The sequence below is a fragment of the Heptranchias perlo genome, unplaced genomic scaffold (assembly GCF_035084215.1).
Source record: "Heptranchias perlo isolate sHepPer1 unplaced genomic scaffold, sHepPer1.hap1 HAP1_SCAFFOLD_52, whole genome shotgun sequence".
NCBI classification, from domain to species: Eukaryota; Metazoa; Chordata; class Chondrichthyes; order Hexanchiformes; family Hexanchidae; genus Heptranchias; species Heptranchias perlo.
This window is the reverse complement of record NW_027139537.1, coordinates 5,239,919-5,267,746: the sequence shown is the minus strand read 5'-3', so window position 1 is coordinate 5,267,746 and position 27,828 is coordinate 5,239,919. Positions and strand designations below refer to the sequence as shown.

General features: G+C 48.4%; 2 protein-coding genes across 3 annotated transcripts in view; both read left to right on the top strand.

Moving 5' to 3' along the window:
• Positions 1 to 26,887, top strand: part of LOC137314523 (NACHT, LRR and PYD domains-containing protein 3-like) — a 374,540-nt gene extending 347,653 nt beyond the window's left edge. Inside the window, exons 7-10 of the mRNA XM_067979830.1 lie at positions 21,195 to 21,365; positions 21,522 to 21,692; positions 22,113 to 22,280; positions 22,453 to 26,887. Of these exons, the coding sequence (XP_067835931.1) occupies positions 21,195 to 21,365; positions 21,522 to 21,692; positions 22,113 to 22,280; positions 22,453 to 22,540 (598 nt within the window). The 3' untranslated portion in view covers positions 22,541 to 26,887. The remainder of the gene's footprint in view (positions 1 to 21,194; positions 21,366 to 21,521; positions 21,693 to 22,112; positions 22,281 to 22,452) is intronic.
• On the top strand, positions 592 to 18,410 carry LOC137314524 (NACHT, LRR and PYD domains-containing protein 12-like). 2 transcript variants are annotated; one of them, XM_067979832.1, is made up of 7 exons: positions 592 to 687; positions 3,470 to 3,636; positions 7,424 to 7,517; positions 9,450 to 9,541; positions 11,147 to 11,315; positions 11,421 to 11,486; positions 16,721 to 18,410. In XM_067979832.1, the coding sequence occupies exons 3-7, from the start codon at positions 7,454 to 7,456 to the stop codon at positions 17,395 to 17,397; spliced, it is 1,068 nt and encodes a 355-aa protein (XP_067835933.1). In that variant the 5' UTR covers positions 592 to 687; positions 3,470 to 3,636; positions 7,424 to 7,453; the 3' UTR covers positions 17,398 to 18,410. The 2 variants fall into 2 exon arrangements, with proteins under 2 accessions (XP_067835933.1, XP_067835932.1); XM_067979831.1 differs by having other exon boundaries at positions 9,450 to 9,616.
• Positions 26,888 to 27,828: the final 941 nt, after the last annotated feature.

The following is a 27,828-nucleotide window of genomic DNA, read 5'->3' as shown; positions in this document are numbered from 1 at the left end:
TCCTCCATTCAATAAGATCGTGGCTGATCTTCTACATCAGCTCCCACTTTCCCGCCCTATCCCCATATCCCTTGATTCCCTGAGTGTCCACAGATGCTGGTATTTTCTGTTTTTATTACTGAAGCTGAACTGATGGTTCCTGTGCATATGGGGTTTTTTTATTTCAAAAATGTACTTTATTCATAAAATTTGTGAAGATACAAACAGTACAATGCAAATAATACAATGACAGATCAGATCTGATGAACACAGATCATGACACTCTGGGGAGTCTCATTACTGATCACGGTCTCATGACATCACCGTCTTTAGCTCGGATCAGCTGTCGCACCGCAGATTGACAAATTTCTGACGTCACACACGCTCCCGGCCCGCGCTGTTTCGGTTTAACGGCCGAGCAGCTTTCAAATCAGCCACCACGTGACCCCGGGCCGCCGTCCCCCGCCCCTCGCGGTCAGTGAATGGAGCTTGGGGCGGGGCCGAGCCCCGATTGGTGAGCGGGGATGTCAATCAGCGGGTTCCGACCCAATCGCAGGGGCGGACTCGAGGAGGGGGCGTTAATTGAGGCCGAATATCCGAAGTGCGCATGCCCCGACCCTCCAATCCCCGAATGGAGCGGAGTCGGCGGAGAAGAAGGCGGTTTGATGGGAAAATGGCGGCGGAGGCGGAGAAAGAGTGAGAGATAGGGTGAGTGTGCGGGACTGGGGGCCGCTGCTAGTGAGGGAGGGAGGCTGTATCCCCCTCACCCTCCGCGGACGGACGGAGCCGCCGCCCTGTGGATGGAGGAAGCCCGCAGTCGGTCTCGGTGATCTCCCCCCTCCCTCCGGAGATGGCGGGGCGCGGGGAGATCTGTGGATCGGAGATTAGATCAGCCCGGGTCCCGGGACTGAGAGCCGGAGCTCCTTTAATCAAAACACCCGCCCCGGGGATTGAATAAACTCCCGGGGAAAAACAATCAGAGAGAAGGAGGAACTGAGGGGGGGGGTCTCAGTATTTGATGAACTGAGGGGGGGGTCTCAGTATTTGATGAACTGAGGGGGGGGGGGGGTCTCAGTATTTGATGAACTGAGGGGGGGGTCTCAGTATTTGATGAACTGAGGGGGGGGTCTCAGTATTTGATGAACTGAGGGGGGGGGGTCTCAGTATTTGATGAACTGAGGGGGGGGTCTCAGTATTTGATGAACTGAGGGGGGGGGGTCTCAGTATTTGATGAACTGAGGGGGGGGTCTCAGTATTTGATGAACTGAGGGGGGGTCTCAGTATTTGATGAACTGAGAGGGGGGGTCTCAGTATTTGATGAACTGAGGGGGGGGGTCTCAGTATTTGATGAACTGATGGGGGGGTCTCAGTATTTGATGAACTGAGGGGGGGGGTCTCAGTATTTGATGAACTGAGGGGGGGTGGTCTCAGGATTTGATGAACTGAGGGGGGTGGTCTCAGTATTTGATGAACTGAGGGGGGGGGTCTCAGTATTTGATGAACTGAGGGGAGGGGGTGTCTCAGGATTTGATGAACTGAGGGGAGGGGGTGTCTCAGGATTTGATGAACTGAGGGGGGTGGTCTCAGTATTTGATGAACTGAGGGGGGGGGGTCTCAGTATTTGATGAACTGAGGGGGGTGGTCTCAGTATTTGATGAACTGAGGGGAGGGGGGGTCTCAGTATTTGATGAACTGAGGGGGGGGGGTCTCAGTATTTGATGAACTGAGGGGGGGTGTCTCAGGATTTGATGAACTGAGGGGGGTGGTCTCAGTATTTGATGAACTGAGGGGGGGGTCTCAGTATTTGATGAACTGAGGGGGGTGGTCTCAGTATTTGATGAACTGAGGGGAGGGGGTGTCTCAGGATTTGATGAACTGAGGGGGGTGGTCTCAGTATTTGATGAACTGAGGGGGGGGGGTCTCAGTATTTGATGAACTGAGGGGGGGGGTCTCAGTATTTGATGAACTGAGGGGGGGGTCTCAGTATTTGATGAACTGAGGGGGGGGGGGGTCTCAGTATTTGATGAACTGAGGGGGGGGGTCTCAGTATTTGATGAACTGAGGGGGGGGGTCTCAGTATTTGATGAACTGAGGGGGGGGGGGGGTCTCAGTATTTGATGAACTGAGGGGGGGGGGGGTCTCAGTATTTGATGAACTGAGGGGGGGGGTCTCAGTATTTGATGAACTGAGGGGGGGGTCTCAGTATTTGATGAACTGATGGGAGGGGGTCTCGGTATTTGATGAACTGATGGGAGGGGGTCTCGGTATTGTTCAGTCAATCGAGTGCGGGTTTGGGGGCCACTCGGAGGGAAGGATCAGGATCAGACTGTGCGGGACTGGGGGCCACTCGGAGGGAAGGGGGGGATCAGGATCAGACTGTGCGGGACTGGGGTCACTCGGAGCGAAGGATCAGGATCAGACTGTGCAGTTCTGGGGGCCACTCGGAGGGAAGGGGGGGGATCAGGATCAGACTGTGCGGGACTGGGGGCCACTCGGAGGGAAGGGGGGATCAGGATCAGACTGTGCGGGACTGGGGGCCACTCAGAGGGAAGGATCAGGATCAGACTGTGTGGTTCTGGGGGCCACTCGGAGGGAAGGGGGTGGATCAGGATCAGACTGTGCGGTTCTGGGGGTCACTCGGAGGGAAGGATCAGGATCAGACTGTGCGGGGCTGGGGTCACTCGGAGGGAAGGATCAGGATCAGACTGTGCGGGACTGGGGGCCACTCGGAGGGAAGGATCAGGATCAGACTGTGGGACTGGGGGCCACTCGGAGGGAAGGATCAGGATCAGACTGTGTGGGACTGGGGGCCACTCGGAGGGAAGGATCAGGATCAGACTGGGGGCCACTCGGAGGGAAGGATCAGGATCAGACTGTGCGGGACTGGGGGCCACTCGGAGGGAAGGGGGGGATCAGGATCAGACTGTGCGGGACTGGGGGCCACTCGGAGGGAAGGATCAGGATCAGACTGCGGGACTGGGGGCCACTCGGAGGGAAGGGGGGGATCAGGATCAGACTGTGCGGGACTGGGGGCCACTCGGAGGGAAGGGGGGATCAGGATCAGACTGTGCAGGACTGGGGGCCACTCGGAGGGAAGGGGGGATCAGGATCAGACTGTGCGGGACTGGGGGCCACTCGGAGGGAAGGGATGGATCAGGATCAGACTGTGCGGGACTGGGGGCCACTCGGAGGGAAGGATCAGGATCAGACTGTGCGGGACTGGGGGCCACTCGGAGGGAAGGGGGTGGATCAGAATCCAGAGGAAAATATGATCCTAAAAACAGGGGTGGCACATGGAGAGGGAATTGCCTCAAACTGGGGCAGGAGAATGAAACGATCACATATTGTGGTCGGGATGGTGAAGAGACATGGAATGTGGGAACAGAGTTCCTCAAACAGTGTATTAAATTCAATATTTAAGGAAAAGTGTAGATTAGATTCTCCTTCACACCGTCAATATTGATCTCATTTTCTGCCCCGCCATAATTAGATATCCTGGTGAATGACGGAGTGATTGAGAAAAGTCCACAGCTGGAAGTAAACAGGGATTGTAGACTGAGGAACAACAGCAGGTGAATCAGCACAGGATTGTGAGAGCAGCAACCAGAGAGAATCCTTCCGATTCAAAAAGCTTCCATAGATCGACTGAGGAGAAAGGTAAGAGAAAGTCCCATTTACTCAGATAAACACTGGTCCTGTAGACAGTCCACAAAGGTTACAAGGTAATGGGGGAAATGGTGAGAATGAGACTGGGAGAGTCTGATCACCGAGTACAATTATCCAGCATGAGGCCGTGCAATGAAATGTGAAGTGAGATCAGTTTCTGTCTCAAAACACACAGTCACAAATGAATCTTGTGTGTGTTTTAGAGAAAAGGGGTTTGATCTAAGAGGTGACTCCAGTCTGAGGCAGTGCCTAGCAGATATACAGTGTCTCCCCGCCCCCAGCACCAACTCGGAAAGAACCCACCTTTATAGCCCCGATAATATCGATATTACACTGTGAGTTAAGGTAGTGCCAGACAGTGTTACCGAATTCAAATATATTTCCTATCCAACAGTCAAAATAAATCAACTTAAAATTCGGAACTGGATATTGGGTTTAACTTAATGTTATTTCCCATCAGTAAATCTATTTCTGGATTTAACAATTGTAGTTGAATTAAATGATTATCATTTAAATATAAACTGGTGATAAAATGATGCGTAAATCTTATTTAATGATTTGTAAAATTTCTTCCAATTGATTATTCTGATACAAAGCACAAAATAATGTTCTGGGTGATCACATGATCCAGCTCCCGGCCTCGGCCGAGGGTTCTTTTTATTAAACTGAGAGCGATGTTTGTCCCGATACAATCCAGATTCATTTCCCTGCTCTTTGATTTGATAGAAGTGTTCAAAATCATGGCGATTTAGATAAAGTAAATAAAGAGAAACTGTTCCCATTGGTGGAAGGATCAAAAACCAGAGGACACACATTAAAGGTGATTGGCGAAAGAACCACATTCAGTGAGTTTAATGATCTGGAATGCACTGCCTGACAGGGTGGTGGAAGCAGATTCAATAATAAATTTCAAAAGCGAATTGGATAAATTGTGTAAGGGAAAATATTTGCAGACCTGCGTGGAATGAGCGGGGGAATGGGACGAACTTGAATGCTCTTACAAAGAGCTGGCACAGGCTCGATGGCCTGAATGGCCACCTTCGATGCTGTAATCATTCCATTATTCTATCCAATTCCCTTTTGAAAGTTACTATTGAATCTGCTTCCACCACCCGTTCAGGTAGTGCATTCCAGATCATAATATCTGGCCACATCAAAATGAAAATCTCTTCATTTCCCCCACCCCCCCGCCCTGGTTCTTTTGTCAATTATCTTAAATCTGTGTCCCCTGGTTATCGACACATATTAATCTTAAAAGCCTTTTTCTAACCATCCGTTTATCGATTAATAAATATCTTTAATCTAACTTAACAGGTATAAATAGAGGACCGTGTTTTAATATGTGATTTTAAAACATCACTGAGACAGGTCCTTTAGATTAAAGTACAAGTCTGGCGTGTAAAGTTACTTTCATATTATAAAGAGATCATTTTCAGTAATACCATTGTTAAGAAATGGCGGGGTTATAATATGTGTTCTATGAAAAACAAATATAATTGCAGCGACACAAAGTTCAAAACACTTCTTTCCATTTGCCGGCTGTAAGTTGTCAGCGAGCTCAAGGAACGGAAACGAGATCTGTTGCATCGCCCCCCTCTGCTGACTGAGGTTTGTAACCTGGAGACTTGGGGGGTAAAGTAGATCTGTTGCATCGCACGCCTCTGCTGACGGCGGTTTGTCATCTGGAGACTAGGGGGTAAAGTAGATCTGTTGCATCGCCCCCTTCTGCTGGCGACGGTTTGTAACCTGGAGACTGGAGGGTAAAGTCAATCTCCCCTCTTTCTCTCATCACACACACGGTTCTGGGTGGAAACCAGATGGTGATCAGAATTAAAGATAAAACCTAATGCAGAGAATCAATCAACACCAAATGCGGGTGACCCCATTATTCTCAGGTGGATGTTAGGGTCGAATTGTAACCCAGATCTACTTTAATCAAAAAGCACTGGGATTGAAGAAGCCTTCTGGTAAAAAAATCACACTGAAGGGGGAACTGAGTGGGTCTCAACATTTATGCCCGAGTGACACAAAGTAAAAGCAAAATGCTGAAACTCGCAGAGACAGAAGCGAAAATTTTCCGTTTGTGGGAACCTCACTTCCTCCAACTTTGGATCGATATGAGGAAGAGGTTTCTGATCCTTTGCCCCGAGACGCCACTTGCTGTGTCTGATCCAACCTGTGATATGGACACGTGTCTTCTGGCAATTTAACTTGTTCAATCCCAGTCTGTGCCGGATTTTACAAATCGTTGATGGTTAAAGGTCGGGTTTCATCATCCTGGCACTTCTCTCCACACAAAACACTCAGTCACTCACTGATGTTCAGAGGCATCTTCTCTCTCTCACACGCATTGATGTTCAGAGGCATCTTCTCTCTCTCACACGCATTGATGTTCAGAGGCATCCTCTCTCTCTCACACTCATTGATGTTCAGAGGCATCCTCTCTCTCTCACACTCATTGATGTTCAGAGGCATCCTCTCTCTCTCACACTCATTGATGTTCAGAGGCATCCTCTCTCTCTCACACTCACTGATGTTCAGAGGCATCCTCTCTCTCTCACACTCACTGATGTTCAGAGGCATCCTCTCTCTCTCACACTCATTGATGTTCAGAGGCATCCTCTCTCTCTCACACTCATTGATGTTCAGAGGCATCCTCTCTCTCTCACACTCATTGATGTTCAGAGGCATCCTCTCTCTCTCACACTCACTGATGTTCAGAGGCATCCTCTCTCACTGTCTCTCTCACAGGGTACACTGCCATCGTGTGGTGACACAATGCCTTCCCCAAAGTGTGTGACACTGTATCATCACCCGTTTGTTTCACACTCCACCCAATGACATTAGACAGGAACAGGAGGATGCCGTTCAGCCCCTCGAACCTGTCCCGTCACTCTATTAGATCGTAACCGATCTGTACCTCAACTCCATTTCCCGCCTTAGCTGCATGTCACCTTAATATACCTAATAAAAGGGTAGATTTCATTACCTGTTACTTTGTGCTGAAAACAGAATCTGACCCTATTGGGGAACTGGAAACCAGGGACACAGACAGACTCAGTGAGTGAGGAAAACTGTGGGAGATGGTGTTTTATGTGGGCAAGTGTGAGGTCATCCACTTTGGATCAGAAAAAGACACATTCCCCTTTGTGTCTGGAGAGGCCCCGAGAGATGTTTCCCCTCAATTCCCCACCAACTATCGATAGTTTCAGTGATTGGGTTTATCCTAAGACGAAGAGTGGGCCATATTTCTGGTCATTCATTCCTTTCTGGTGCAAAAACACAAAAGGAAACGTGGCTCCGCCGAAGCTAACAAAAGAGATTAAGGATAGATTCAAAGAAGAGTCATATAAAGTTACCAGAAAAAGCAGCAAACCTGAGGATTGGGAGCAGTTTAGAATTCAGCGAAAAAGGACCAAGATGATTAAGAGGAAAAACAGAGTATGAGAGTAAACGTGGAAGGAACATAAAAGTGGACTGTAAAATCTTCTACAAGTATTTAAAAAGAAAAAGATTAGTGAAGACAAATGTGAGTCCATCACGGTCAGAAGCGGGAGAATTTATGGTGGAGAACAAGGACTCAGTGGGTTTCACTGGGCAGCTGTCTGTTTCACACCTGATGTGGAACGTTGATCATAACACTCGTGAAATGCTCGATCCCAGAGCTAACAAATGTTGTACTGATGGGGGAGGAGGGACTTGGTATCATGTTTAACAAGGCAACGCTCTCCTCATTTTAATATTTCTGTCTAACTTCATATTAATATATTTATTACAGAGCATCAGAATCTGGGAATCTGTCACCACCATGGCTGAAGGTTCAAATAGGGGAGGAGATCCAACATCTTCAACAAGAATGAGAATGGACACAGGTAGGTTCAGAAAATTCATCAAAATATAATTTCTGACCTCACAAAGGGTCCAGATCACGAGCAGGAACCTGCAGCTCACCACAGGAAGAGGTAACAGCACAGATACTGTGCAGATAGAGGGAAGTGAGTGACCATCCAGAGGGACAGTGCAGTCACAGGTGGAGGGATCTCCTGAGTACTGGAACTGTCCAATAGATAACTGGTGTTGGGTACTGTAAGGTGGATAGAGACAGTGTCTCAGAGGATTAACAGTGTGAGACCGGGGGGAGCAGGTGGACACCCCGAGTGGGGCAGGGGTGAGAGGCAGGTGGGGCACAGCAATAGGAAAGCGATAGTGGTGGGAGATTCTATAGTCTGGGGAATATACAGACTCTTCTGCAGCCCTGAGCAGGTTCCAAATGGTAAGTTGCCTCCCTGGTGTCAGAGGGAAAAATTTCCAGGAACAGGTGGGACGATCTCTGGAAAGGAAAGGGGAGCAGAGAATAGTCATGGTCGGACCCAATAACATGGATAGAAATACGATTATACAGGTAATATTGAAACTGAGGCTCGACACATTAAACAAGGCCTTCAGGTGTTGATCTCTGGATTGTTTTACGGTGGGCCACTTAAAGAGGGAAATATGCGGCAGGTCAATGTGTGGCTGGAGCAGGAGGGAAGGGTTCACGGTCTTGGGGATAGAGTGAGTTCAGGGAGAAGGGAAGGGACGGTCACGGTCTGAACCGAGCAACAATGATTTTACAGACTGGGTGAATGGAGCAGGAGGGAAGTGTTCACGGTCTTGGGGATAGAGTGAGTTCAGGGAGAAGGGAAGGGACGGTCACGGTCTGAACCGAGCAACAATGATTTTACAGACTGGGTGAATGGAGCAGGAGGGAAGGGTTCACGGTCTTGGGGATAGAGTGAGTTCAGGGAGAAGGGAAGGTACGGTCACGGTCTGAACCGACCAACAATGGTTTTACAGACTTGGTGAAAGGAGCAGCGGGAAGGTTTCAGTTGATATGACTGGAGGGGGGGAACTATCTGGATCTGAGATTTAAGCGTGGAATTAATAAAACTGTTGGGGCAGGAACAGATGATTTATGAAGTAATGAAATGATATTGGCAGGAAAAAGGGTAGGAGGTTTTTAAGTATTGAGAGATAAAGTTATGGATGTCGAGGGGGGAAAGAAAAACGAATTATAGGTAAATTACCCCCAAAATCGGAGTTTGGATTCAGTTTTATGTCTGTGAATGTACAAATCATTCCAAACACATTTGGAAAGTCAGAATCATAAGAGATATGGTCCAGGAGCTATCAGACCACATGGTTTAGGTTTACACGGATTCAGCGAAATCTTCCTGGTTATATCATTTTGCGGGGAGATTAATGAAGATTCTAACACTGATGGTGTTGGTGGGAATGTCGGTGTACTGGAGGAGGATGTCAGAGATAACTAGAGAAGGATTTGGATCTGAGAAAAATAGTCAAAGTGAAGAAGCCAATGGACCGACAACCAATGCGGTTAAATGAAGTCAGGGAGGAGACTTTGGATATATAAACGGATTAGAAAGAGACAAAGAAATGTATCTGTTCAAGAGGGAGAGAAGGTAAACCCGGTAACTGGAGATCAATTAGTGTACGTCAGCAGTGGGCAAACTCCTCGAATCTGTAATTCCAGGTTGAATTAGTGAACATTTAGAGATACAGGGGATGATCAGGGGAGGCTGGAACTGATTCGCCGTAGACAAGTCGTGTTTCACATATTTAAACACCGGTTTTTAAGAATTGACTGTACGGAACGATGGAAGGCAGCACATGCGGTGTTTATCGGTTTTCAGAAGGTGTTTGATAATGTGACAGGAGGCTTCAGACGTTTGGTATAAGAGGAAATGTAGCCGCCCGGATAGAAAGTCAATAATGTGTTTAGTTTTCTCCATTTTTGTTCACAGGTCTGAACCCTGCAATCACTGAGTTCCTGACAAAGTGCGACGATTACCAGCTGTTCCAGTTGACGAAATTCTACCGGGACAGACTTGAACAGGTGATTGAAGAGGGGTTGGAGGGACTCAGTCTCATGTTAACAGGCGAGGACCATTTCAATGGGCAGGAATATCACGTAAGTGGAATGGACACAGAATGAGTTTGGATTATTTAAATGTAACAGAAGTGACAGAATATCACATCTTAGAATCATAGAATGTTACAGAACAGAAACAGGCCAAATAGGGAAGAAATGGATAAAACTGAAAATATTTGAATCTGAACCAATGATAGGAAGAGATGATAATACCCAATGGATCAGTCAATATCTGTACAGAGAAAGACAAGGGAAACGACAACAGCAACATGCATTTATATCACGCGTTTAACATAATAATTCGTCCCAAGGTGCTTCATAGGAGCGATTATCAAACAAAATTTGACACCGAGCCACATGAGATATTCAGAGAGGTGATCAAAAGCTTGGTCAAAGAGGCGGGTTTTGAGGAGCGTCTTAAAGGAAAGGAGAGCGAGGTAGAGAGGCGGAGACGTTTAGGGAGGGAACTTTCAGAGCTTGTGGACTCGGCAGTTGAAGGCACGGCCACCAATGATGGAGCAACGACAATCGGGGATGCACAAGAGGTCAGAATTGGAGGAGTGCAGAGATCTGAGGGGTTTGTAGGGCTGGAGGAGGTGACAGAGATAAGGAGAGGCAAGGACATGGTAGGATTTGTGCACAAGGATGAGAATTTTAAAATCGATCAGTTTCCGGATCGGGAGCCAATGTAGGTCAGCTAGCACAGGGGTGTTGGATGAACGGGACTTGGTGTGAGTTAGGCTGCGGGAAGCAGAGTTTTGGATGAGCTCAAATTTACGGAGGCTGGAAGGTGGGAGGCCGGCCAGGACACCATTGGAATGGTGGAGTGTGGAAGTGACAAAGGGATGGTTTCGGTCTTCCCAATATTTAATTGGAGGAAATTTCCTCCGGATGCAACTATTCCGATGCTCTCCTGGCCGGCTTCCCATCCTCCGCTTTCTGTAAACTTCAACACATCCAAAACGCTGCTGCCTGTAACCTGTCCCTCCCCCGTCCCGCTCACCCCTCACTCCTGTGCTCGTTCACCTATCGCAGTTCTCGAATGACTTCAATTTTAAATTCCCATCCTCCTGTTTAAATCACTTCAAGGTCCTGCCCCTCACTAGAATTCTCTCTTGCTCTGACTCTGGCATCTTGTGCCTCTCCCCATCGCCCTACCAGCGGTGGCCGAGCATTCCGCAGTTTTTGGACCCAGGCTCTGGAATTCACTCCCTAAAATCCTCCGCCTCTCTATCTCCCTCTTCTCTTTAAAATTTGATTCTTTATCCAGCTTTTGGTCATCCCTAATAATATGCCCTCCTTTGTCTCAGGCCCATTGTATGATTCCACTCCTGTGAATCGCCGTGGGACATTTTTCTATATTAAAGGTGCTGTGTTGTTGTTGTTGATGAATCAAGATGTTTACAGAATATTTTGCCCATGTTCAGAATGGATCAGAACCTGGCCCAGTGATTACTTTGTGTTCAATATAAACTGGGTGATCCCATCACGGAGCAGCTCCTCTCCTTCTGATTCTCAGTCTTTGTCTTTCACTCCACTCCTCAATATATTCATTATTATTCTTTACAGAAAGTCACTGAGCTCGCGGAGAAGGGAAACAGGGCGGCAAGTTCCAAACTTCTCCTAAATCTGGTGATGGAGAAAGGCTCCCGGGCCCGAAGGGTGATGTGGGAATCCTTTGTGAAAATGCACAGATTACCAAAGTTGGATAAAATACTGAAAGAGATGCAGGAACTTGGTACGGTAAAATCACACACTGAATTCAATTTCAGATTGAAACACTGCAGAATTTACTATAATATTACACAGATCTGATTTCATGAAAGCTCATTGATTTAAACAGGTCCTGATCCATTTGATTATATGAACATCGGACGAGGTTTATCTGAAATACCCAGTCACCTGAAAGGTAAGTGATGAAATGGAGATTTCAAACCGTTTATTCCACTTCTGAGAATCAGAATGTTTGATTGTAGTTTTTTGTTTTGAGATTGTCAGAATCTTGGAATCAGAAGTTCAAAGGGTGGAGGAAACAGAAAAAAAGTTAATTTTCATTTGTTGTTAATCCTGTGAAACCGCATGCATCTGGCAGGATCCTAATACACTGCAGCACTTCATACACATCTGTGAGGTGCCCTGGCATCGCAGGAAAAGAATGTTTTGCGTAGCTTGAAGTTAAAAGTCACTCCGAGTTTTGAATTATTAGTGAGTTTGTATTACTCCAATTAATCCAACTACATACACACCTGGCAGGATCCTGATACACTGTGAATCCCCATATACACCTGGCAGGATCCTGATACACTGTGAATCCCCACACACACCTGGCAGGATCCTGATACACTGTAAATCCCCACACACAAAAGGCAGGATCCTGAAACACTGTGAATCCCCACACACCAGGCAGGATCCTGATACACTGTGAATCCCCATACACACCTGGCAGGATCCTGATACTCTGAATCCCCATACACACCTGGCAGGATCCTGATACTCTGAATCCCCATACACACCTGGCAGGGTCCTGAAACACTGTGAATCCCCACACACCAGGCAGGATCCTGATACACTGTGAATCCCCATACACACCTGGCAGGATCCTGATACACTATGAATCCCCAGACACACCTGGCAGGATCCTGATAAACTGTCAATCCCCACACACACCAGGCAGGATCCTGATACACTGTGAATCCCCATACACACCTGGCAGGATCCTGATACACTGTGAATCCCCATACACACCTGGCAGGATCCTGATACACTGTGAATCCCCATACACACCTGGCAGGATCCTGATATACTGTGAATCCTCATACACACCTGGCAGGATCCTGATACACTGTAAATCCCCATACACACCTGGCAGGATCCTGATACACTGTGAATCCCCATACACACCTGGCAGGATCCTGATACACTGTCAATCCCCATACACACCTGGCAGGATCCTGATACACTGTGAATCCCCAGACACACCTGGCAGGATCCTGATATACTGTGAATCTCCGTACACACCTGGCAGGATCCTGATACACTGTCAATCCCCATACACACCAGGCAGGATCCTGATACACTGTCAATCCCCATACACAGCTCCGATGTGCCGCACAGATGTTCTGGGCTCACAATTAATGAGCAGTGCCATGAGCCAGACGTTATGGGTTACCTGCTCCCCGGGAAATCTGCCCACCATCAACTGTAGGGAAAGAGGTGGAGAAATGCGAAACATTAAAATGTTTTCATTTCACAGAACAGAATGAGACATCAAAGTTTTCAATCTGCTCTGAGAAGATGTACAGATGTTCACACAATTGATCATTAATCCTTGGAGGATTGTGAGGGAAAGACAATGTTCAGGGTAATTAGGAAGTTATGGGCTTGATTTAGAATGGCAATGAAAGAGAGAACCTAATTCTACTCAAATAATAGTCCTTTAACGCAGGATCTTTTTAGACCCAATATAATGACTAATGGAAACAGATTTGTAATTTCCCAAACCTGCATTATAGGAAATTGAGACCAAAATGAAACAATGGAGTATAATTATTGGGAGAACAGTTGAAATGAACTGTGAATGTTTTCTGCACTAACATTACACTGAATGATGTGGGCAGTAATTCTCATTCTAATCGGTGACATGAAAGGACTGTTCGAAAAACACATTCAATGTCGGTGTGAAACTGCTGAAAAATTGTTGACAATTTCTGAAACACAATATAACAGGAGAATGATGAGGGATAGGAAAAGGCCATTTGGCCCAATTAAGCCTGTCCCTGTTAGAGAGATGACCCCACCTCCCCCTCCTCTCAGTGTATCCACAGAAACACGTTCAATTATCTCTTCACCCCACTTACACTGTCCCTTTAGTGTCCTTCCCATGCCCTCGGGCCCTTTGGGTGAGAAAATTACCCTGACTTCCCTTCTCCATTATTAATTATTTTGTGAGCCTGTTTCCTGCACTAATGTTCTGAATTCCATTAAAACATTTCAATACCAAAGTTTCTTGCCCAAACAAAATACATCAAACCCTCTCGCCATTCCCTCAACCTGAACTCTAATATCTTAAATCATCTTTCTGATTCCCCTCTGTACCTTCAGAATGGCAGTAATCCATACCTGTGATCAAATGACTATAGAAGTACAGGTAATACCACACATAACCAACCCGAGTCCCGTTTCTAAAAGTTTCCCCACCACCGAGGTTAAACAGAGGGACTTCTGTCTATTCACAGTCTGTCCCTCTCCCAGTGCCCACAATATCCCAGATAACCTGCCAGAGGTCTGATACAATGATATTGGGACTTCTGTTAAGAAACGGAGAGGTTTAGGGAGGGAATTCCAGAGTTTAGGGCCTAGGCAGCTGAAGGCAAATCCACCAGTGGCGGAGTGATGGAAATCGGGGAGGCGCAAGATGCAAGAATTGGAGGATCACAGGACTGGAGGAGATCACAGAGACAGGGAGGGGCGAGGGCCATGAAGGGATTTTAAAATACGAATGAGAATTTTAAAATAGAGTCTTCCGAACCGGGAGTCAATGTAGATCAGTGTGCACAGGGGTGATGGGTGACCGGGTCTTGGTGCGCGTTGGATACGAGCTCAAGTTTACAGAAGGTGGGAGGCTGGTCAGGGGAGCCTTTGAACAGTTGAGTCTTGAGGTAATAGAGACATTCATGGGGGTTTCAGCAGCAAATGGGCTGAGTGGGTAGAGGAGGCGGGTGATATGGAGGTGAAAGAAGGCGGTCTATGTGATGGAGAGGGTGAGGGGACGGAACCTTTTCTCAGGGTCAAAGTGGAATTTCTGTCCATTCACAGTCTGTCCGTCTCCCAGTGCCCACAATATCCCAGATAACCTGCCCGAGGCCTGATATAATATCAGTGGGACTTCTGTCCATTCACTGTCTGTCCGTCTCCCAGTGCCCACAATATCCCAGATCACATGCACGAGGTCTGATACAATAACAGTGGAACTTCTGCCCATTCACAGTCTGTCCCTCTCCCAGTGGCCACAATATCCCAGATAACCTGCCCGAGGACTGATACAATAAGAGTGGGACTTCCGTCCATTCACAGTCTGGCCCTCTCCCAGTTCCCACAATATCCCAGATAACCTGCACAAGGTCTGATACAATAACAGTGGAACTTCTGCCCATTCACAGTCTGTCCCTCTCCCAGTGGCCACAATATCACAGATAACCTGCACAAGGTCTGATACAATAACAGTGGAACTTCTGTCCATTCACAGTCTGTCCCTCTCCCAGTGCCCACAATATCCCAGATAACCTGCCCATGGTCTGATACAACAACAGTGGAACTTCTGTCCATTCGCAGTCTGTCCCTCTCCCAGTGCCCACAATATCCCAGATAACCTGCACAAGGTCTGATACAATAACAGTGGAACTTCTGCCCATTCACAGTCTGTCCCTCTCCCAGTGGCCACAATATCCCAGATAACCTGCCCGAGGACTGATACAATAACAGTGGAACTTCTGTCCATTCACAGTCTATCCCTCTCCCAATGCCCACAATATCCCAGATAACCTGCCCGAGATCTGATACATGAACAGTGGGACTTCTGTCCATTCACAGTCTGGCCCTCTCCCAGTTCCCACAATATCCCAGATAACATGCGCAAGGTCTGATACATTAACAGTGGGACTTCTGTCCATTCACAGTCTGTCCCTCTCCCAATGCCCACAATATCCCAGATAACCTGCACAAGGTCTGATACAATAACATTGGGACTTCTGTCCATTCACAGTCTGTCCCTCTCCCAATGCCCACAATATCCCAGATAACCTGCCCGAGATCTGATACATGAACAGTGGGACTTCTGTCCATTCACAGTCTGTCCCTCTCCCAATGCCCACAATATCCCAGATAACCTGCACAAGGCCTGATACATTAACAGTGGGACTTCTGTCCATTCACAGTCTGTCCCTCTCCCAGTGCCCACAATATCCCAGATAACCTGCCCATGGTCTGATACAACAACAGTGGAACTTCTGTCCATTCACAGTCTGTCCCTCTCCCAGTGCCCACAATATCCCAGATAACCTGCCCATGGTCTGATACAACAACAGTGGAACTTCTGTCCATTCGCAGTCTGTCCCTCTCCCAGTGCCCACAATATCCCAGAGAACCTGCACAAGGTCTGATACAATAACAGTGGAACTTCTGCCCATTCACAGTCTGTCCCTCTCCCAGTGGCCACAATATCCCAGATAACCTGCCCGAGGACTGATACAATAAGAGTGGGACTTCCGTCCATTCACAGTCTGGCCCTCTCCCAGTTCCCACAATATCCCAGATAACATGCGCAAGGTCTGATACAATAACATTGGGACTTCTGTCCATTCACAGTCTGTCCCTCTCCCAATGTCCACAATATCCCAGATAACCTGTCCGAGATCTGATACATGAACATTGGGACTTCTGTCCATTCACAGTCTGTCCCTCTCCCAATGTCCACAATATCCCAGATAACCTGTCCGAGATCTGATACATGAACATTGGGACTTCTGTCCATTCACAGTCTGTCCCTCTCCCAATGTCCACAATATCCCAGATAACCTGTCCGAGATCTGATACAATAACAGTGGAACTTCTGTCAACTCACAGTCAATCCCTCTCCCAATGCACACAATATCCCAGATAACCTGCCCGAGGTCCGATACAATAAGAGTGAAACATCTGCCCATTCACAAGCTATCCCTTTCCGACTGATACCCAATACCCCAATTCCCATTTCTGCAACAGGTCAGCACCACTGACGGTTTCATAAATTATTCCACGAGAACCTCTAGTTTCGTATAAAAGAATCACGTTTGGATTTGTAACGAGATGTCCATGGTACAGGGCAGGGCTGATAGTATTAATCATCAGAGGGAAAATATCACCTTCATAGAAATCTCCATGTTCAGTAAATATTAGAATCAAGTGAGGATTTGAAACTTTTCTCAGCCATTATTCACTTTCAAGCGAGGTTTCCAGTAATAGAGTTTAATTTCCTGCTCGCACCTCTATTGAAGCTGGGAGTTCAATTTCGGAACATTTTACTGAATAGTAAAGTGATATTGAGAATTTGTTTTTATGTTAATACAACTACCATTGAGAATCACTTTCTGTCTGTTCAAATTGAAGATGTTCAACAGAAACACAAGGAAAGACTCCGGGTCCAAACTGAAACACTGAGAGTGAACACGATCCTAATAAAGGAGAAGGTTAAGATTTTCCAGCTGGTCACTCTATACACTGAGCTAACGGTCATTTCTACTGTTCGAGATCGGACACTTGTAGAACATGAACTGCTGGCAAGAGGCCGAGACCATGAAGAGTGGAGAGAGAAACATCTCCGGAGAGAACTGGAAAAAATCCGAACTGACCAATTGTTCGAGAGCAGTTTTTCCCGGAGAAAATCCAAATCTGGGAGTTCAGCAGCAGTGAGTGGAGTCGCGGGGATTGGAAAAACAACAATGGTACAAAAGATTGTTTATGACTGGGCCACTGGGAAAATATACCCACACTTTCAATTTGTTTTCAGTTTTAAATTCCTGGATTTGAACGCAATTAACTGTAGAATAAACCTGAGGAATCTGATACTAGATCTGTATCCTTACTTTAGGAATATTCTGGGAGAGCTCTGGAAGAACCCAGAGGGATTACTGTTTATATTCGATGGTTTAGATGAATTCAAGGACAGTATCGATTTTGATAACAATCGGATAAATACAGAGGCTGATTACATGTGCACAGATCCTGAAGACCGGTGTGAAGTGTCTGACATTGTGTACAGTTTAATACAGCACAAGCATGGTTAGTAAGTTTGCAGATGACATCAAGATTGGTGGCATTGTGGACAGTGAAGAAGGTTATCTGGGATTGCAACGGGATCTTGATCAATTGGGCCAGTGGGCCGATGAATGGCAGATGGAGTTTAATTTAGATAAATGTGAGGTGATGCATTTTGGTAGATCGAATCGGGCCAGGACCTACTCCGTTAATGGTGGGGCGTTGGGGAGAGTTTTCGAACAAAGAGATCTAGGAGTACAGATTCATAGCTCCTTGAAAGTGGAGTCACAGGTGGATAGGGTGGTGAAGAAGGCATTCGGCATGCTTGGTTTCATTGGTCAGAACATTGAATGCAGGAGTTGGGATGTCTTGTTGAAGTTGTACAGGGCATTGGTGAGGCCACACTTGGAATACTGTGTACAGTTCTGGTCCCCCTATTATAGAAAGGATATTATTAAACTAGAAAGAGTGCAGAAAAGATTTACTAGGATGCTACCGGGACTTGATGGTTTGACTTACAGGGAGAGGTTAGACAGACTGGGACTTTTTTCCCTGGAGAGTAGGAGGTTATGGGGTGATCTTATAGAAGTCTATAAAATAATGAGGGGCATAGATAAGGTCGATAGTCAAAATCTTTTCCCAAAGGTAGGGGAGTCTATAACGAGGGGGCATAGATTTAAGGTGAGAGGGGAGAGATACAAAAGGGTCCAGAGGGGCAATTTTTTCACTCAAAGGGTGGTGAGTGCCTGGAACGAGCTGCCAGAGGCAGTAGTAGAGGCGGGTACAATTTTGTCTTTTAAAAAGCATTTGGACAGTTACATGGGTAAGATGGGTATAGAGGGATATGGGCCAAGTGCAGGAAATTGGGACTAGCTTAGTGGTATAAACTGGGCGACATGGACATGTTGGGCCGAAGGGCCTGTTTCCATGTTGTAACTTCTATGATTCTATGATTCTAAGCTGCTCCCAGGATGTTCAGTGCTATTGACCAGCCGCCCCACTGCATTACATTTATTGGAAAAGGCTGAGATCAGTGTCTGGGCTGAAATCCTGGGATTTGTTGGTGAAGAACGGAAGGAATATTTCAACAAGTATTTTGAAGATCAGACGGTGGCAGCAGCTGTTTTCAAACATGTGGAGGAGAACGAGATCCTGTACACCATGTGTTACAACCCTTCCTACTGCTGGATCCTCGGTCTGTCACTGGGTCCCTTCTTCACACAAAGAGACAGGAAACAGCAGCGAGTTCCCAAGACCATCACCCAACTATATTCCTACTATATTTACAACATTCTGAAAAACCATGGCCGAGAGATTGAATCCCCCCGTGATGTGTTACTGAAGGCCGGTGAGATGGCCTTCACTGGAGTCTCCGAGAAGAAGATTGTGTTTAGAAATGGAGATTTGATCAAGTACAATCTGCAACCTTCCCAGTTCCTGTCTGGGTTCATGATGGAACTTTTGGAGAGAGATGATTCTGCCCAGAGTGTGGTTTACACATTCCCGCACCTCACCATCCAAGAGTTTGTAGCTGCACTCGCACGATTCCTGACTCCAGATCCAGGGGACATCCGGAAACTCCTCAGTGAAGCCCACAGCAAGGAAGATGGGCGATTTGAGATATTTCTCCGTTTTGTTGTTGGTCTCTCCTCCTCACAGTCAGCTCGGCCCCTGGAGGAGTTTCTGGGTCCATTTCTTCATCAAACGATCTGCGGAGTGATTGACTGGGTGAAGGAGAAGGTTGAAGGACAGATTGGAAAGACAGAGAGTGAAACTGGGAAAAGGAACCTCCTGAACACATTCCACTACCTGTTTGAGTCTCAAAATAAAACACTGGCTCGGGTCACAGTGGGATCGATGGAAACACTAACATTTAGTGGATTGCGACTGACCCCGATTGACTGTGCGGTGCTGTCTCATGTCATTGGACTCTGTGATACAATAAAACACCTCGATCTACAGAAATGCTCCATCCAGTGTGAAGGACTCCAGCGGCTGGGACCCGCACTGCACAAATGCCAGGTGTTGAGGTAACTGTTTATTTGTCTCTAACTGTTAGGCCAATTGTAAAACAGGCACAAATTTTATTGTTGCTCCATAATGAAGGGAAACAAACAGTTCTGTTAAACCAGAGAGAAGCAGATTCAACCCAAACATGACAAATGATAAGAGGATCGGTTAGTAATTCCCTAAGGACTGAAGAATCTAAAATTGATCCTTGTGAACGAGTCGGGATTTTACAGTCTTTATCGGATCAGTAAATACAGGTCACTGAAAGAGTCTGATAATTTAATTGCATTAAATAATATTTATTGCTGTTTTTTTCTTACTGTCGGAGATACGCCCATTGAAGAGATTTCTTCTCACTATTACTTCCACGTTGGCCAACACTAACTGAGCAGTCTGTGTGTCGGAGCATCCCTCCCTCTTACCGAGGTGTGGGTGCAGGTGACACCGGACTGTCAACGTGTGCAGGAGAGGGAAGCAGAAACTCCAATCATTCAGTAACAAAGAGCAAAACACAGCTTTCGGGGTCAATGGGCGGGCTGAGCTTTCCCCTTTGGACGTCGGTATGTTATCTTAACTCATCAATGACACTGCCCTTCACACTCTCCAATACATCCACCATCTCTTCACCCAGCTGGCAGCACTCGTGCCTCTGAGTCAGAAGGTCGTGGATTCAGGCCCCTCGCTCATTAATCCAGGCCGACACTTCAGTGGGATTTGTGAACTAAAATCTGCCGGTAAAAAGGTTCCAATCGAACGGGTTGTGGGATATGAGCCCAGGAGTACAGACACACACCGGCCAGCGGTGAGGCCCCACACACAGCGGGAGGCTCCTGGGTGAACCAGGGGCAGTGTCGGGAATTACCCATAATCTGCCCTAATTTGTGAGAGGCTCTGTTCGGCGACGGAACTTCAGAAAATTCCCAAGAACTGTCAGGCCCGTTACACCTGAACTAAATGTAGAGCCAGTTTAATGTGATAAAACAGAGAGACTCCCCTCCCCTATAATCTCGGAGTGCAGGGACATTGAAAACTTGTAACAGAACACAATAAACGTTCCTTGTGACATAAAATCCTGTGGGACGGATTTTACAGCAGCAGTTAGCGTCGTTTCACAATATAACTCACCCCGAGATATTATACAGATTAATATAATACTGCATAAAGTACAGATAATCACCGCTTTATCATTTAATTCGGGGAAAATCGCCCCATTCCCATAAAATCTGGAATTTAAGAAGCAGCAGAAATGAGAGAAGTTTCCCCAAACATGACGGGACCGGTCACTGACATCCAGGAGGGTAATTCTGATCATCAGGGGATGAGACCGGAATAAGGGACATTTAAAGGCTTCACACAGACAGCAGTTTATTTAATAAATACATTTACTGACAGTCCCTGAATATATGGAGCGTCGGACAGAGTGCGATTCATTGTCAGTGACAGGGAAATCTGGTTATTAATTTCCAAAAGATTTTTCAGTGTTTCCTGTAATATCAGAGAAAAATTGTATCAGATCGTGGATTGGATTCAGTTTGTTTCTCACTCTCGGTCTGTTTGTGTTTAGACTGGGGAGCAATAAACTGGGAGATTCAGGAGTGAAACTATTGTCTGAGGCTCTGAGGAACCCGCACTGTAAAATACAGGAACTGGAGTAAGTATCAGACTGTGTGAGATTGTGTTTATAATAACTGGATGCTGGGCACTGTATATTAATGTCAGTATAAGTAATAATAATACAAATAAATACTGGGAATTTACTCTGATTCCTGTTATCTCTGATCGTCTCTGTCTCTTCCTTTCTCACTCTGATCTGCAGGTTATGTGATAACGATTTCACAAATTCCTGTATCAAGGATCTTTCCTCCGCTCTCACGACAAACCGGTCACTTACGGGTCTCGACCTGAGCAATAATAAACTGGGAAATTCAGCAGTGAAACTACCGTCTGAGGCTCTGAGGAACCCGGACTGTAAAATACAGAAACTGGGGTAAGTACCAGATTGTGTATATTAATTGGATGCTGAACATGGTACATGAATGTCAGTATCAGTCATAATAATATAAATAAATACTGGGAATTTACTCTGATTCCTGTTATCTCTGTTCGTCTCTGTCTATCTCCAATTTCTTTCTCTGATCTCCAGGTTATGGGGTAATGATCTCACAGATTCTTGTAGCGAGGATCTCTCCTCCGCTCTCAGTGCAAACCTGTCACTGACGGTTCTCAACCTGAGTTATAATAAACTGGGAGATTCAGGAGTGAAACTACTGTCTGCGGCTCTGAGGAACCCGGACTGTAAAATACAGGAACTGGAGTATCACTGTGAGATTGTGTTTATAATAACTGGATGTCTGACGCTGTATATTATTAGTAGTATCAATAATAGTGTTTTTAATAAACACTGTACTTTATTATCGGTGCCAGTAATAGTGTTATTAATAAACACTGTACATTATTATTAATGTCAGTAATAGTGTTATTAATGAGCACTACTTTATTAGTATTAGTAATCGTGTTAAACACTGTACATTATTAGTATCAGTAATAGCGTTATTAAATTCTGTACATTATTATTGTCAGTAATAGTGTTATTAATAAACACTGTACATTATGATTAGTATCAGTAGTAGTGTTACTAATAATGTACAGTGTTTATTAATATCAGTATCAGTGTTATTAATAAACACTCAGGATTCACCCTGATTCCTGTTATTTCTCTTTCTCTGATCCCCAGTCTGACTGATGTCGGTCTCACAGATTCTTGTACCGAGGATCTCTCCTCCGCTCTCAGCACAAACCGGTCACTGACGGATCTGTCCCTGGGATCAAACTCCTTCACAGACCGATCTGTCCCCGCTCTCCGCTCCCTCATACTGACCCGCAAGAGTCTGGAGCGGATCTGGTGAGTGTTTGTGTTAATGTTTAATGTAATAAATAAAATATCAGTGGGATTCAGTCCCTTTTATGGGTAATATTTATCTGTAATTATTATTGAAATATTAACCCCAGTCTCCCTGTTATTTACACTGTTGTTCAATCTGTTTTTTTCCTGTTTAATCTTTAATCTGTTTCAGGCTGTCATTGAATCAGTTCTGTCCAAACGGAAAGAGAAACCTGGAGTCACTGCGGGAATCCAGACCCGGACTGAGAGTGGAAATATGAACATTTCAATTTATAACCATTCCTGGTCTCATGATATGAGTATTTTTGGCCGATTCTCTGTCCCTCCCCTTTAACCGGCCGCGCTCCAGGTTTAAATCCGAACGGCCCTTTAACGGTTTCCAGCTCGAGCTGAGCGAGCGTCGTCTCCCATTGTGACGTCAGAGGCCCAGCGACAGGGTCACGAGACTCAGTCACCCGGTCCCCCAGCGCTGATTCTGCCGGATATCCGGGGCTGGATGGTCCCCAATGGGGCACTGGGTCAATGTACAGACAGGAAGGGCCCAGGGTGGGGCTCAGTCTGGGCTGCAGTGGGGCACTGGGTCAATGTACAGACAGGAAGGGCCCAGGGTGGGGCTCAGTCTGGGCTGCAGTGGGACACTGGGTCAATGTACAGACAGGAAGGGCCCAGGGTGGGGCTCAGTCTGGGCTGGAGTGGGACACTGGGTCAATGTACAGACAGGAAGGGCCCAGGGTGGGGCTCAGTCTGGGCTGCAGTGGGGCACTGGGTCAATGTACAGACAGGAAGGGCCCAGGGTGTGGCTCAGTCTGGGCTGCAGTGGGACACTGGATCAATGTACAGACAGGAAGGGCCCAGGGTGGGACTCAGTCTGGGCTGCAGTGGGACACTGGGTCAATGGACAGACAGGAAGGGCCCAGGGTGGGGCTCAGTCTGGGCTGCAGTGGGACACTGGGTCAATGTACAGACAGGAAGGGCCCAGGGTGGGGCTCAGTCTGGGCTGCAGTGGGACACTGGGTCAATGTACAAACAGGAAGGGCTCAGGGTGGGGCTCAGTCTGGGCTGCAGTGGGACACTGGGTCAATGTACAGAGAGGAAGGGCCCAGGGTGGGGCTCAGTCTGGGCTGCAGTGGGACACTGGGTCAATGTACAGACAGGAAGGGCCCAGGGTGGGGCTCAGTCTGGGCTGCAGTGGGGCACTGGGTCAATGTACAGACAGGAAGGGCCCAGGGTGGGGCTCAGTCTGGGCTGCAGTGGGACACTGGGTCAATGTACAGACAGGAAGGGCCCAGGGTGGGGCTCAGTCTGGGCTGGAGTGGGACACTGGGTCAATGTACAGACAGGAAGGGCCCAGGGTGGGGCTCAGTCTGGGCTGCAGTGGGGCACTGGGTCAATGTACAGACAGGAAGGGCCCAGGGTGTGGCTCAGTCTGGGCTGCAGTGGGACACTGGATCAATGTACAGACAGGAAGGGCCCAGGGTGGGACTCAGTCTGGGCTGCAGTGGGACACTGGGTCAATGGACAGACAGGAAGGGCCCAGGGTGGGGCTCAGTCTGGGCTGCAGTGGGACACTGGGTCAATGTACAGACAGGAAGGGCCCAGGGTGGGGCTCAGTCTGGGCTGCAGTGGGACACTGGGTCAATGTACAAACAGGAAGGGCTCAGGGTGGGGCTCAGTCTGGGCTGCAGTGGGACACTGGGTCAATGTACAGAGAGGAAGGGCCCAGGGTGGGGCTCAGTCTGGGCTGCAGTGGGACACTGGGTCAATGTACAGACAGGAAGGGCCCAGGGTGGGGCTCAGTCTGGGCTGGAGTGGGACACTGGGTCAATGTACAGACAGGAAGGGCCCAGGGTGGGGCTCAGTCTGGGCTGCAGTGGGGCACTGGATCAATGTACAGACAGGAAGGGCCCAGGGTGGGGCTCAGTCTGGGCTGCAGTGGGGCACTGGGTCAATGGACAGACAGGGAGGGCCCAGGGTGGGACTCAGTCTGGGCTGCAGTGGGGCACTGGGTCAATGGACAGACAGGAAGGGCCCAGGGTGGGACTCAGTCTGGGCTGCAGTGGGGCACTGGGTCAATGCACAGACTGGAAGGGCCCAGGGTGGGGCTCAGTCTGGGCTGCAGTGGGACACTGGGTCAATGTACAGACAGGAAGGGCCCAGGGTGGGGCTCAGTCTGGGCTGCAGTGGGACACTGGGTCAATGTACAAACAGGAAGGGCTCAGGGTGGGGCTCACATCTGGGCTGCAGTGGGACACTGGGTCAATGTACAGAGAGGAAGGGCCCAGGGTGGGGCTCAGTCTGGGCTGCAGTGGGACACTGGGTCAATGTACAGACAGGAAGGGCCCAGGGTGGGGCTCAGTCTGGGCTGGAGTGGGACACTGGGTCAATGTACAGACAGGAAGGGCCCAGGGTGGGGCTCAGTCTGGGCTGCAGTGGGGCACTGGGTCAATGTACAGACAGGAAGGGCCCAGGGTGTGGCTCAGTCTGGGCTGCAGTGGGACACTGGATCAATGTACAGACAGGAAGGGCCCAGGGTGGGACTCAGTCTGGGCTGCAGTGGGACACTGGGTCAATGGACAGACAGGAAGGGCCCAGGGTGGGGCTCAGTCTGGGCTGCAGTGGGGCACTGGGTCAATGGACAGATAGGAAGGACCCAGGGTGTGGCTCAGTCTGGGCTGCAGTGGGACACTGGATCAATGTACAGACAGGAAGGGCCCAGGGTGGGACTCAGTCTGGGCTGCAGTGGGGCACTGGGTCAATGCACAGACAGGAAGGGCCAAGGGTGGGGCTCAGTCTGGGCTGCAGTGGGACACTGGGTCAATGGACAGACAGGAAGGGCCCAGGGTGGGACTCAGTCTGGGCTGCAGTGGGACACTGGGTCAATGGACAGACAGGAAGGGCCCAGGGTGGGGCTCAGTCTGGGCTGCAGTGGGGCACTGGGTCAATGGACAGATAGGAAGGACCCAGGGTGTGGCTCAGTCTGGGCTGCAGTGGGACACTGGATCAATGTACAGACAGGAAGGGCCCAGGGTGGGACTCAGTCTGGGCTGCAGTGGGGCACTGGGTCAATGTACAGACAGGTAGGGCCCAGGGTGGGGCTCAGTCTGGGCTGCAGTGGGACACTGGGTCAATGGACAGACAGGAAGGGCCCAGGGTGGGACTCAGTCTGGGCTGCAGTGGGGCACTGGGTCAATGCACAGACAGGAAGGGCCAAGGGTGGGGCTCAGTCTGGGCTGCAGTGGGACACTGGGTCAATGTACAGACAGGAAGGGCCCAGGGTGGGGCTCAGTCTGGGCTGCAGTGGGACACTGGGTCAATGTACAAACAGGAAGGGCTCAGGGTGGGGCTCAGTCTGGGCTGCAGTGGGACACTGGGTCAATGTACAGACAGGAAGGGCCCAGGGTGGGGCTCAGTCTGGGCTGCAGTGGGACACTGGGTCAATGGACAGACAGGAAGGGACCAGGGTGGGACTCAGTCTGAGTTGCAGTGGGACACTGGGTCAATGTACAGACAGGAAGGGCCCAGGGTGGGGCTCAGTCTGGGCTGCAGTGGGACACTGGGTCAATGTACAGACAGGAAGGGCCCAGGGTGGGGCTCAGTCTGGGCTGGAGTGGGGCACTGGGTCAATGTACAGAGAGGAAGGGCCCAGGGTGGGGCTCAGTCTGGGCTGCAGTGGGACACTGGGTCAATGTACAGACAAGAAGGGCCCAGTGTGGGGCTCAGTCTGGGCTGCAGTGGGACACTGGGTCAATGTACTGACAGGAAGAGCCCAGGGTGGGGCTCAGTCTGGGCTGCAGTGGGACACTGGGTCAATGTACAGACAGGAAGAGCCCAGGGTGGGGCTCAGTCTGGGCTGCAGTGGGACACTGGGTCAATGTACAGACAGGAAGGGCCCAGGGTGGGGCTCAGTCTGGGCTGCAGTGGGACACTGGGTCAATGTACAGAGAGGAAGGGCCCAGCGTGGGGCTCAGTCTGGACTGCAATGGGACACTGGGTCAATGTACAGACAGGAAGGGCCCAGGGTGGGTCTCAGTCTGGGCTGCAGTGGGACACTCGGTCAATGTTGGATCAATGTTCATCGGAATACCAGGGACTTCCCATGTCTTCTTGTGTTCGTGTTGCTGGATCTGTTCCGTCCACTAAAATGGGCAGAGGGGTCCATCTCATCGTTAAAAGCAACAGTCAATTGAAAATAAAATCAGTCAGAGTAGAAAACGAGCTGCCAATTCACTATCGCCCGTTTTGCTCTCACGCGCGGGGTGAATTTATTCTCTCCTCGATTCCTTCGGCTGGCGATCATCTTGTGGGGTAAATTGTCAGATATCTTAATACTGAATCCTAAATTAATCTCACCAATCTGCTGTCGTGTCAGACACTGATCTGAACTATAATGTGATAATCAGTGATCCAGCTAATGCTGAATTACGGTGATACTCTCAGCTACTTTTACAATCGGTTATTCATTGTTTTAAGTATCTGCCTATTAATTATGTTTTTTAATTCTCAGATGGCCCTGTCTACAACTGTTTATATGTATTATTATTGGTATACTCAAAGTTTAAATAATGATAATTATGAATTCCAAGTCAATAAATCGCTGTTGTGCATGATTTTCCCTCTGCCTTCTTTGAAGATTTGGTCAGAAAGTGTTAATCCATTCACTCAGCAGTTTGTGGGGATCCGAATTAATGGTCGGTGAGGTGAACTCATCCAATCTGAGCTGGGAGATCGAAGACAGTTCAGCGAGCAACATGAGGCATCATTCACTTCTCGACATGGGTCACAATCGAACAGGAACATGTTAAACCGATGCCCCAAAACCAGGGCCCAGAGAAGAAATTAAACCCCAGGGCAGTGAACAGACCGAACTCACGTGGGCCCTGTTTGGTTGCAGCCTGAGCAGGAGACCTCGGTTGGTCCCCTCTGGGGAATGCCTCAATTGGTCGCCTCCAGGTGAGGCATTGGTCCATCCCCTGCAGTGGGGGCCGCGGCCGGTCCCTTCTCAGGCAGACAATGGGCACCACAACAACAACAACGATAGCAACAACAACTTGTACTCATAATATGAATATATATATATATATATAGATATGTGTGTATTTACACACGACCAGCACATCGGCATCTTAGACAAAATGGCAGCAAGTACGGCTACCATCTTGGAAAAATGGCAAAAAAAATGCGCAGAGTGATCCCACAGTGCACGCAGTCACCCCAGACTGATCCCAGACTGCACCCAGGGATCCTACAGTGCATGCAGTCACCCCAGACTGATCCCAGACTGCACCCAGGAATCCCACAGTGCACGCAGTCATCCCAGACTGCACCCAGGAATGCAGTCACCCCAGACTGATCCGAGACTGCACCCAGTAATCCAGTGCATGCAGTCACCCCAGACTGCACCCAGGAATCCAATAGTGCACGCAGTCACCCCAGACTGATCCCAGACTGCACCCAGGAATCATGCAGTGCACCCAGTCACCCCAGACTGCACCCAGGAATCCTACAGTGCACGCAGTCACCCAAGAATGACCCCAGACTGCACCCAGGG